Source organism: Crocodylus porosus, unplaced genomic scaffold, assembly GCF_001723895.1.
Source record: "Crocodylus porosus isolate Cpor-Errol unplaced genomic scaffold, CroPor_comp1, whole genome shotgun sequence".
NCBI classification, from domain to species: Eukaryota; Metazoa; Chordata; order Crocodylia; family Crocodylidae; genus Crocodylus; species Crocodylus porosus.
Window position 1 is genome coordinate 46,279,071 of NW_017728886.1, and position 12,996 is coordinate 46,292,066.

General features: G+C 39.0%; 1 protein-coding gene across 1 annotated transcript in view; it reads left to right on the forward strand.

Annotated features, from left to right (window-relative positions):
- Window positions 1-11,430, forward strand: part of GLCCI1 (glucocorticoid induced 1) — a 77,212-nt gene extending 65,782 nt beyond the window's left edge. Inside the window, exons 7-8 of the mRNA XM_019533804.1 lie at window positions 7,806-7,926; window positions 8,981-11,430. Of these exons, the coding sequence (XP_019389349.1) occupies window positions 7,806-7,926; window positions 8,981-9,329 (470 nt within the window). The 3' untranslated portion in view covers window positions 9,330-11,430. The remainder of the gene's footprint in view (window positions 1-7,805; window positions 7,927-8,980) is intronic.
- Window positions 11,431-12,996: the final 1,566 nt, after the last annotated feature.

Consider the following 12,996-nt stretch of genomic DNA (forward strand, 5'->3'; position numbering starts at 1 on the left):
TGGATTAAATCAGCTGTTTGGTTCACATTTCTGTAATGAGCTGCTAAATCTACTGAATTTTTCAAAAGAAAATTAAAAATGTTGGTGTTGGGCCCGTAGCTGTTTCTGGGAAATGATGTTGGCAAGAGTCTGTAAGGAGACGATTTAATGGCACCTGGGTTTTTGGTTTTTTTGGTTTTAAATGTCAACCTATTATATAGTAAAATATTGCCTCACTACTGCATTAAGGCTACTGGATCCATTATTGGTAGGCAGGTCTACAACAGCAGTGAATTCCTGTGTACTGCCTTAAGTGCACAGGTTAATTTTGATACCCTGCCCCTGGAGGGTGGGGTAGAAATGTGGGCTGTGTAAATTGATACTTTATAAAACTTAAAGGCAGAGTCTGGTTTCTGAGAGAGCTGTCAGTCGAGAGTTGAATTATATGCATCTTTTATGTAGATGACTTCCTCGGGTAGTTTCTAACTGACCCATCTAACACAGTAAACTCCCAGTTTGCTAAATATTTGATATACTGAATTTCTCCAGCGTTTCATTTTTGCAGCAATGATGTTTACAAAAAAAGCAATAATAAAGTAACGTCCTGTGTGCCTGTCTCTTATTCTGGTCATTACATAAACAAGTAAAGTAGGAAACATTTATAATTGGGGAAAACGAGACAAATGTACAGACTTCATCCTAATTCATAAACAGGCAGCTAACATACATACATTTTATATATCAAAAAGATGGAAAATAAATGTTATAAACTTTTTTTGAATATGTTTCTGTTGATGCTCACTTTTATATAGCATTTGAGCTGCATGATACTGCTAAATGGATCCTTCAACCAGTGTACTAGTGATGATGTCATTTTTTGGATAAAGTAAAATCTTGCGTATCTATCAATTTCCATTTTCACAAAGACTTAATGCCCTCAACTTTCAGTTCTAATGATTACTTTTCTGCCCCCCTGAATTCTGTGTTGTGCTACCTGGTTTCAGTTTTAAGTAAGTATTCTGATTCACTTCCAGGTTGATTGTTGCACACTAACAACCAGTTGCAGCATACCACCCCAGTATTAGTGATATGTCTGTGGTGACAGTTGAAGGGCTTGTATGTAGGACCATATCCTGCAAGCTTTTCTTAGCCAAAGTGCTTGTTATAATTTGAGTTCAGTGGGGGGTTTAATTGTATAAGGCTTGCCAGGATGTGGTCCATGGCTTGTAAAGCTGAGAATCTTCAGGGGACAAAGTACTTTTCTATACAAACATACCTTAAGTGGCATCTTTTGTGCATGTGTGTTTGGCATGATGCAGTTCCAAATCATAGTCTAAAAAAAGCTGAGGGTATGGACAAACATACTCTTGGAGGCAGCTTAAGCAGGGAGGGAGAATTGCTGGCTGGGGTTGCATAGCAGTTGTTATGCTTTGTGTTGCATGAGCAGGAACCTATAGTGATGCAGGTGAGCTAAACTGCCCCAACTGTAACTCTGAAGTATACAGCGTGACAGCTCCTGCACAGTTTGGAACAGCAGCAGCTCCCCCCAGTGCTCCAGGTGTATGTTTGTCCATACTTTCAAAGCAAGGTATATTAGTGCAGATGAAATGCCAGTACTCCAACCATAGTGGTTTTAGTACCTCTGTACAACCTTGCATCGTGCTGTGTAGACATAGCCTTGGTGTTAAGAGAACATTATGAACTATTAAACAAAAATCCTGATAGTTGTTAGCAGTTTTTTTCACTTGTTGTGCATCTGCCATCCAAAGTATGATTTAATAGTTACTTTATAGCTTGTTTACTTACTGTGGTTCTTTGTCACAAAATAATAGGGTCATTGTTGAAACAAAGGGATATTAAACACTATACCATTTAAACATTTAATGTCTGTGTGTATAGATTTTGAAAATGTTATCAAATATGCTAAATTTAATTTAATTTTAATTTGTAAACTGTAAGCATTAAAATGTGTTCAGAATTGAACATATCTGTTTATAGTTGCCTTCACCTTAGCCAGGAGCTGTGGCTGTCTTCAGTGTAGTGGGTGGGGAAAAACCTGTATATAAGGATTTATATCCTCCTGTTTCCCATTTATCTACCATCCCTGGCTCCTTAATGAAATTAGATTAGCTTATTAAAATTACATGCTTCTTACTGCCATCACTCCCAATTTTTGTCCAGGGTATATATAAATGTTAAGCATTGTTGATTCTTGTTGCACTATGGCACCAGCATTCAATTCTTGGAAAGGTCACTAGTTTTGTTGATGGTGTTCTAAAACTGGAATTCAGGTGGCTATTCCATAGCATTATTTACCTTGCAGCAATATTAGTACTGAAAGTCTGTAATTAAATAAAGCATGAGGCTCAAAACAATAGAAAGAACATCACTGTTTTCATGGAGGGAATTTTCTGCTTCTACCCATATCTTGTAGCAGGAAACTCAGCATTGCACAGCCATGTCCTATTGTAAAATGAGAGGGTGTGTGCTCCAAGATCTACAAAATTGCAGCCTATATACTGGTTTTTATCAGCTTTTACCATCAGTATACTTCAAAAGTGACATTTGTAATCTGAGTTGGTGAGATTAAGATCACATCAATTACAGAAGTGTGGTAGGTTCATCTTGTTGACCTGTCAGGAGAGCATTCTCAACTGGCCAGTGAATGGACATACAATAATGACCTGTTTAAAAAAGAATACACATTCTAGCTTCTTAGAGTGCTGTTTAAATTGGTGCTGTTTGGGAAGACATATTGAAAGGGGGGTTAAGTCTTACATTATAATTGGCCTTGTAAATTTTACATAAAATGCAATTGTTGGAAATACTGCCACTACTGGAGACTAGTTTAATAAACAGTTAGTAGTTTTGTCTTCCTGCTTAAATATTAGTATAATTACTGGCTTGTGATGCCTTCAGACTTGGGGGAGGTGGGGAGTGGGCATAAAAGGCAGGAAAGAGTGTTGGGGTCAGATGACCCCACCTAGGTGCTTGTCCAGTCTCCTATTGAAGACCTCCAAGGTAGGGCTTGGAAGCCCATTCCAGATTCTGGCAACCCTTACCATAAAGAAGTTCTTCCTGATGTCTAGCTTAAATCTGCTCTCCGTCAATTTGAGACCATTGTTCCTAGTTGCTCCAGGGGGTGCCCTAGTAAATAGAGCATCTCCTATTCCCTGCTGCCCTCCCCTGATAAATTTATAGGCAGCCACAAGATCACCTTTCAGTCTTTTGTCTTGTGCAGGCTGAAGAGATCTAGATCCCTCAGCCTGTCTTCACAGGGCCTTGCCTGGAGGCCTCTGACCATATGAGTGGCCCTCCTGTGAACCCTCAAGATTCTCCACATCCCTCGAAGTGCGGCGCCCAAACTGAATGCGGTACTCCCAACTGCGGCCTGACCAGTGCCACAGAGAGGGGAACCATCACCTCCCTGGACCTGTTCATCATGCATCTGCTAATGCATGATAAAGTGAGGTTAACCTTGTTGATCACCTGGTCACATTGACAACACATGTTCATCTTGGACTCAACTATGAGATCCCTTTTCACTGCTGTGCTGCTGAGAAGGTCATCCCTCAGCCTGCAAGTGTGTTGGTGGTTCTTTTTGCCCAGGCGCAGCACTTTGCACTTGTCTTTGTTGAACTGCATATCACTTGCTCAGAATATCATTTCTTCAAATATGAAAAGCATACATTTTGTCACGAATGAAAAGCTTGGTGTTTTGTTAGTGGGAAAACGGGAGCACAATTAGAATTGTCATTCTCTTAACCTGGTAAACGTTTTCTCTTTTACATCTGTCCTTTATTATAGTACATATTTTTACCAGTTTACTTGCTGCTTCAACAGGTCTTGTGTTAGTTTCAATTAGATAAATTCAAACAGGCCCAATCTTGATTGATTTGATTGGTGAGCTGGCTAGACAGAAGCTCAACTTCTTAAAAACTGAATGAATTCTGAAATCAGCTCCATTATCTCCTATACATAATTTTCCACTGATTTAGTGAAATGAACATTAACAATTTATTTACAAATAGCTTTTCAGTTTTAAATGCTAGAAGCAAGGGAAGAAACTCAGAATTGTATCCTAATGTCCACATTTCAGTGGGTTTTTTTTTTCTTCCTGTTCTGGGTTCAGGATAGGACTTTATATTTGCAATGAACTATTCTGGCTAAGTAGTGGAAGGATTCCATTACGATATCAATACCGTTGGCTTGGAAAAAACCTTGCTACCATCTGGAAGCTTTTACCTGGGTTGTTAGATCTAACACCATAATACCCTGTTGCTAAGAGGCCTGTGCCAACTACAGAGCAGGAAACTGTGAATCAAGTGATACAGAAGTGTTCTGAACCAAGTAAACGCATTGAAATAATGAGAAATGCATTGTTTAAATCTATTAAATAATCTTGGCAGGAGTTTTAACTTAAAGTTGGTACTATGCTGATTTATCAAAAACACTAGTATTAATACAGGGTCTTAATGGCCTTTTTCTCGCCGTAAGTAAGCTCAAATTCCAATGGTTATACTAGTATTTAGGGAGACATTTGCTGCTGGAAGCCTCTTAAGTTGGAATTGAAATGAATTCATTGAGTCTCTGAATGGGCTCAGAAGGCTACTGGTTAAAATGCAGCCATGCTAAGTTTTTTCCCCTGTTGATTTGTGTTATTTTTTTTCAATACCACAGCAGGAAAACAAAAAACATTCAAAAATAGGAAATTGTGATTTTAAAATGACAAAAATGGCTGGGGGTTCAGACAGGTAGAGAAATCAAAGTAACTTTGAAGTTCTTTTAAAAAAGAAGAAAGTCAGTATTTGAAGTTCCAGGTGAACTTGGGTGGAAATTATGCTACGTTACCTTTGTAGCACTACAGAAGTTGAGGGAATGTACATGGGCATCCTCTGTAGCATTACAAAAGTGACAGAAGAACTACGGTAATGTGCCTAGGTGATGCAGGAATGTTTTCTATAGCATTGTTATGCTTTATAGTGCTGCAAGTGACATCTGTCCAGCATGGAGTTGTGCTGCAGGGAATCTCGATCCCCCACACTGCCAAAGGGGAAGGTGGGGGGAGATCAGGTTTGGTACTTACTGAGTGCAGCCCTGGGGGAACACATCCTGCTTGCTTCCCCTAGGACTAAGCTGTCTGTGAATGTGGGAACTGGCTTGCTGCCCCCAATGAGCAGAGCTGCAGCCAAGGTGGGACCATGTGTTTGTAGCTCTGGTCACCATGGCTAAGTACAGACAATAAAAATGCCCAAGGCTGAATCAATTCAGTCTTTGCAGGTTAGTCTAAGCTGTAGAGATTAAACTTATAAACAACTGGACAGACATTCACTTTTGATTCAGGAAATATGGCCACATGCCTGTAGTGGCTCAGGCCAGAAGCTGAGGGCACTAGAGCACAGCTCTCTGGCACATAGCCAGTATGGGCTGTGTGTTTGCATCCTCTTCCTGCTGCCCCTGAGGTCTCCTCGGATTTGCAGTCTAGAATCACACCAGCAGGATGCTGCAGGGTTGCTCATCACTTCCTCTTCCTGCTTCCAGGTGTCTTCGGATTTGTAGTCCACAGGTACAGCCAGCAGTAAGCTTTTAGCAGGGCAGGACAGCTCTGCACTCAAGGAAAGAGAAGTTTAACCTCCCTCCCTAGCCCCAGACTCTAGCTGGGGTTTGCTTGGGACAGGGCAGTCCCTGCCTCCCCTTCCCCCTCAACCCATCTCTGCTGGAGCAGACAGCACAACCCAGCCAAGGGATGGAAAGCATTCTGGGGGAATGATTTAACCAGAACCAGGAAGGGGTCTGGCACAAGTTTCATATAGTGCTTTGATCCAAATCAGTTAAGATACAACTTTCAACCAGGTTTATTTTAAATCAGTTTCAGCTATTTTGAAACTGGTTTATATACACTGAACTTCTCTTCTGGTACAGGTTTAAACCAGTTTCTGGGTGATCACCTAAACCAGTTTGTATAACTTCTGTTGGTGTCCCAGTTCCAGTCCTGGTACTGGTCCTGTACCACAGACAGCACAGTCCTGGGGAGGGGACAGTAGGTTTGCTAACTCTGTCCAATGGGGAGCCAGCAGGCTGTCAGTGAGCTGGCTCCCTTCTCTTCCCTTCTGTGTGTGTGAGGGGACAGCTGCAGGGCTGAGCACCCCCTGCCCCCCATCTCCTTGCAGTTGGAAAGCCTGCCCCTGCTTGCTTTCATAATGACTTTGTGGCACTCCAGAAGGGGGGGAGCAGCTCTGCATGTCTGTCCATACCTCATACTGCTACTTTTTTGTAGCACTTCAAATAGCATTGCCACACAGTGTAATAAATGCACCTCTGTCCATGGCTTGAGTTTCTAACCTCTGCCTCCCTGGCAAAAGTGCACATTGGTTTAGAAGGGTAGGTTCTGTCCCAAAAATGCACTCAAATTCTATTATAAATCATTTGACTAACAAATGCCTATTTTGTTCATAAATGTTTAAATTGAAATGATGCGAAAAGTCTTTTTTTTAATTTGGACTAAAGGAAAACATGTAACTCCCATTTATTGAGCTTTTATAATGCCAACTGTACATTTCAGTCTGAGTGTGTTCTGGCAAATGGGAGGCAGAGACGATGAAGAGCAACCTGTACAGTATCCTAGGAGCTAAAATTTCCACCTGAGAGCTAACACCCAATAGTTCTATTGACCACTTTAAATATAGCCGATGACATGGCTTCCAGTAGCTTTCTGGCCACAGTTGAAAGTGCTAGTTCTGACCTGAAAGGTCGAAGACAGTCTGGGCCCTGTGTATCTTGAGGGGCTGCCTTCACCCTTACATTGCCAAGATCAGCCTCCTGCAAGTACCATTAGTGTACCGAGTTCAAGTTGCTAAAAACACATGGGAAATTGTCAGTAGTTACCCCTTAACTTTGCAGCTCTTTACCTGGAGATCTGACTCTTTCCTCAAGCCTGGACATCTTCCTGAAGCACTGTAAGACAACCTTATCTGAGAAGGTATTAAGTAAGCAAAACTAACTTCAGGTACTGCTGGCTGTACCTGATACGGTTTATGGGGGAATTTATTTTGTATCTTAAAAGTAGGTAGAATACTAACATGCGAGAGAGTTCCTTTTATTATAAGCTGCTGTGTGCTTTTGGGAAGAGCAGCATATTGATTGTGAAGAAAACAAGTAGCTAAAGAAGACACCTCTATCATATGGTTCAGTGTGACGAGAAAGAATATGATGGACACCTTCATTTGTCACAGATATTTAAAAAACTAAATAGTATGGCAGTTGATACCTATGGCTAGGAAGGAGGTATCAGGAAGGAAGTGCCTGTTTTGTTTTCTTTTAATGCCAGTGCTATTCATGAGGCCAGTGAGGGTACCAGTTCTGCTAAAGACTGTTTTTAATAAAGTATATGCTATGTACACACACCTCCAATTATCATGTTTATGCAATCAGAAGGCATAGAGAACTTTATTATCATAACCATTCATAAGTCTTCTGCATGTGCTCTACATATTATCCTGCTCATTTACGTTTTTTGAAATGCATAATAAAGAACTTATTTGTTTCCAGGATTACAGTTCTGCTTTATTCAATCTGCAGTGTTCTGGATAAAAATATCCTTCTATTATGTGCTGCTGTATGGTAGATTACTGCTGCACTAAAGCTTTTATTCAAAGGAAATGTGCTATACAAGGGTGTTAGAAATGGCCTGCAATAAAGGAAGCATTGTGATAGAAGCAAACTGGAATTAGTGGCTAAATTGTGGAAAAAAGGCATCTTGTTTGGAAATCAAATTTAATTAAAAAGCGCTCTCAATCACTAGTAATATAACTGCTTTAAATTTTCAGACAGTGGGAGTAGCTCACCGTTGCCCAAGTATGCCTCATCTCCCAAACCAAACAACAGCTACATGTTCAAACGAGAGCCCCCAGAGGGATGTGAGCGAGTGAAGGTCTTTGAGGAAATGTCGTAAGTAATGCCTTTTATATCAGCTGGTATCTGCAAAGCAGTAAACCATTTTACTGAACCCATTTAACTGCAGATGAATAAACTATTCCAGCTGATGAGGTTGTTTTTTTTTTCCAGGAGCAAAGTATTCTTAGAGAGTTTGAACGGACAAGAAGTCAAAGTGTTTGCATTGGCTTGAAGGGGAATAGAGTATTTTTTACTTTGAATTTTTTAATGCATTTATAAACAGCAAGCAGGAAAATTCAACTACTTTAATTGTGTTCATTTTTTTTTTTTTATAATGCTGTCTGTTTTCTGTGGATTCATGGCTTAAAAGAGAAAGCCATGAGTAGCATAACTTTTGTCAGTGTGGATATATTTGGCATGTATAAAATGTTTACTTATTGGAAGAGAAATACGTGCATCTGTAAAATGTAGCAGACTTGCAGTATAGGGTTTCCCAGTAGTTTTGAGGTACTGCTGTGAGCTGTTGGGCAAGATATCAAGATTTTAAAAGTTTTGGACTTTGCCTTTTTTTCCCCCTTCACTTGACTACTGTGAGCGTACTGTACAGGTTGCATACTTAGCTCCTGTGGATAGGAGAGAGACGGGTGGGGAGTGTTCTAGTTCTAATGTGATTCCTTGCTGAAAGGATAAGTAACAACCTTCTTGAATTGTAGAAGCAGTCTTGGAGTCAATATATGGAGCTTGGCAATGGAGAATTTTTGAGTTTCAGAGGGATTTGATACTCCGAAATATGCTGCTGTTTCAATGCTGTTGTGAAATATTTTTTAATTGCATCATTATAAGCTATCATGTGACATTTGTCCACATGCGTACACACTGCAGACTTTATTTCTGAGAGCTGTATGTTGCCAACTGGTTATCAGGTCATACTACTAGATTAATGCTGTGGATCAGACGGTCAACTGACTACCAGTATGGAAGATGTTTGCCCCCTGTGTCCGATCTTAATCCCATTCCTTGTCATTTACATTGTAGAAACTTGTAGAAACAATCTCATATTAAACTTCGAGCTGTTCAGGTATATAACCCTTTTTTTTTCCTGTTGTAGGTCTCGTCAGCCTGTCTCAGCCCCTCTCTTTTCATGCCCTGACAAAAACAAGGTTAATTTCATCCCGACCGGATCAGCTTTCTGTCCTGTAAAACTTCTGGGTCCCCTACTACCTGCTTCTGACCTGACGCTCAAGAACTCTCCAAGTTCTGGTCAAAGCACAGCTTTGAGCACTCTGACTGTTGAGCAGCTTTCATCTCGGGTCTCTTTCTCATCTCTGTCAGATGACACCAGCACAATGGACTGTACAGAGGTCTCAGTACAACAGCCATCCCAACAGCAGCAACCGCTTTTGCAGGACCTTCAGACTGAAGAACACTCCTCTCCTCAAAGCTATGCGTTAATTTAGATCATGGTGGAGCAGGCCTCTGCCCTTAAACAAGGATTGGGGATAGCTCAAATACATCTGCATGGAGTGGCAACCTTTTTCAGAACAAAACAAAATACTTATCAGCATCTTAAAAATATCTAAACACTGTTGTTGGCAGGGACAGAACTCATAGCGTTCTTTGGTTTTGTTTTTCTTTTTTTTCTGTGAAAAAGCAGTAATGCCTGCAGAACTCATGTATCATTAAGCATTTTAAGTGGGGACTATGCATTTCATAGTATGTTTGACCAGATTAGTACTGTGTCCTGTGTTCTGTTTCAGATTCTACAGTATAAATAAGCTCTATATCAAAAAAAAGTTGCCTGTCTGAATAGAAAATGTCTTGCTGTGTTGTGTCCTATGGAAAATACTGTACTTCAGGATTATGTTTACAATTGATCCAGGTGTTTGTTTCTAACTTCTGTAATACATACAATGCAAAAAAAAAAATGGCCACAACAGTTGCACAGTGCCCACCCTATGGCCTAGCTTCAGGTACTTCTCTCGAAGTCTAAACTCAGGTAACTTGGAATGTATATCATATTGGGATATAAAATATTTTACAGCTAAAAATCTAAAGAGGGAACATCACTCTTTTGCCTTTCCTTATTTTATGCATTAATATTTCCTCATTACATTCCACTTTCTTGGAATAAGTGCTTTCAGATCCAGGCGAATGATTACCCTGGACGTGGGTGAACATGAGGAGAACCAGCAAATCTGTGATGTACATCACTTTCTCATGTGGTTACAAGTAAAACAACTGTTGCATTTATCGTCATTTCAATATATGTGAAATGTGGCATATAAAAGGTTTCAGGTGTTGCTCAGTTAATGACTGTTAAGCTGTTGCAATTAAAGTGTTCAGTACTAGGCTGTACATAAGAAACATTCCACGTTGTATGTGAAGGGATCTTAAATGACAAGAATGTTTTTTCTTTTGTTTGTTTAACTTCAGAAAATTCTTTCAGGTTTCACAGGGGGTGTTGGGGATTTCCTTTCATGTTCGTGTTGGCAGTTCAGGATGTGAAATGCTACTGTTACCATCTAAAAGTTGAATTAATGTTTAGTTTCTCTTTTGGAAATGTTCATTCATTTGCTGGTTGGAGAATAAGTTTTCAGGTTTTATCCGTGTTTAGATGAGCAGCGTTTTATTTGTATAATTAGTGAATAATTGTACTTTGGGATTAGACATCTATTAAAAATACCGAAGTAGCAAATGGATGTTTGAAAGGGGGGAATAATAGTTTTACATCCATGTTACCTAATCAAAGCATCTCATAGCACCCTCAGTTACTTAGGTTATTATGTATAACATTTTTGCGGTTGAAAGCGGGGTTGGAAGGCCTGGTAAAATTGTCTTGGGTTTGTAGGCTGGACACTTTCTTAAAATAGTACATGGCAGTCAACAGTTTAGTATTAGCCCTTTTATTGTACTGGAACTTCAAAACCATTGATTTCAGAGCTAATTTTCTGTGATACATGAGGACCCCAAAGGCTCAATAAACTTGATATTCTTACTCCATTGTTTTCAGATCAGTGGAATTAGGCTTATGTTGTGTGTTTTATAAAAAGCTATGGTGCAGTTTTACCAGGAACTGAAGCAAAATAAGCAGCCTTCAGCTACTGCAGCTCACAAACTCACTCCATTGTTGGTTGGTTTGTGTTTTGTTTTGTTTTGTTTCTCCCGTTTGAGGAAGAGTTGGGGAAAAGAGTAAGAAAGCACCGCCAATAACTACTGAGGAAATATGGGGAAATATATACTGCATTTGTGTATTCTTTTGAAAAAAAAGAAGCCCAATTCTCATCTTATTACTAAAGGCTTTGGTAATGTTCTGTTACAAGGTGTAAGCCTACACCGTCTAAAATGGTCAAGGTTTTGACTGTAAGCTGTAGAGGTGAAGGAGTGAAATGAGAGAGGTCCTCCTTTATTTGACCTTTTTTTTTTTTTTTCATGAAGAAACTTGGAAACACTCACACAGCAACAGCCATCTTTAACCTTACTAATCTCAGGCCTTGGTGAAAACACTATATATTTTGTAGAGTGAAGTTAAAGGGAAAAAAATAGTTGTTCTGTGACGTACATAAAAATTCCTCTTAACATTTTACCTTCTAGTTTTAACATTGCAGTATGACAACCTTTTATGCTTTGGTTGTATCCAAATATGAAACTAGTTTCAGTTGTTGGTGTTAAGATACCAGACAGATACAGTAAGTGGTTTTTAGATCAGCAATGAACTCTGACATACAATATTTATAATGACATTCCATGTTCATTTTGTTTTCCCATGAGAAACTAAATATTAATTATATTGCACATTTGTTCTTAGCATATTTGAAGGTCTTGAACCAAATGTGTTGAAGCTAATGCTTTGCCATGTAAATTTCCCAGCAGTTGATCTCAATTGTATCCTAAATGCAGCTGTAGAAAGTTGTCAAATATTGTTTAAAGTTTTGTACATAGTTGTACTGTTATTTCTAGCCACTGTGCTGAACAGTATTCAAGTTATCACACAATATTGCTTTACACAAGGAAATGTGTGGTTTTTGTTTTGTATTTTTTCAGTATAGAAGTTCTTGTGTCTTATTTAAATAAAGTTATTAGTAAAAAACAGAAAAGAATACAAAAACAGTAGTTAATTGCTTTGGACACCACATATGAAACGCTGTAGGATGACATTTGCATTCCAACTTCACACCTGGAATAGTAAATGTCACACCCTTGTCTGTACCACCATGTTACATTTATGCCATGATTAGCAAGTTAATTGCAACGCATCCAATTTTAAGGCACTCCAAAAATGGCAAATCAACCATAAAAAGTGTTTTACAAATAATGCAGAACACTTTATGGCTGGTTTGTGTGGCATCTTAAATTTGAATTTTATACCCGGTCAGGGCCAGAGATTGATAATTAGCTGACTGTCAGCACCAGACTTATGGGCACTAGGTTTTCAACTTGCCAGTGTAGTGGCTGGCTGCACCAGCAAGTAGAAAGAGTAGAACTGAAGTCTGATTGCTGATCCCAAAATCATGCCTCCTGCCATGGACTAATTTCTAAAGTATAAGAAATATAGTTAACAGCATTGGCAATACTCTTCATATTCATTGTTTGCAATACATATCTTTTTATGAAACCTTTTTGATTTTTATGTGAAACTGAACTTTAAAAAAAACTTTGTGAATGATTCAGTATAAACCTAATGATTGAGCAGTATCATTAACAGTCAGTCTTGTATTAATACAATTTTAATTCAGCCAAATAACTGGTTTTGTGACTTGCAAAAGCATTCTTCCCTGATCCATAAGGACTGTTTAAACACAAATTCTAAAAGCCACTGCTTATTAAACTGTATTGTGGCAATAAGCAAAGTAAGAACAATTAAGTGTTTGGGGCTTTTTTTTTTTAAGTGGTGGTAACTTAGATTTTTACTTGTGTTTAAAGTTTTTAACAGTTTTTAAAAAAATGTCTTTTTGGGAAAATTTTTAATTGGGATTCATAACAGCTGGGGATGTAGAAATACATAACATCTTATAGTTTTGAGTTTAAATGGAGTTGAATCATAAACATGGCAACTTCAATTGCAGCTAATTATAAGCAGATCTGCTTGAGGCTTCTGTACTGTACAGGACTGTAATTCAAAGAAAT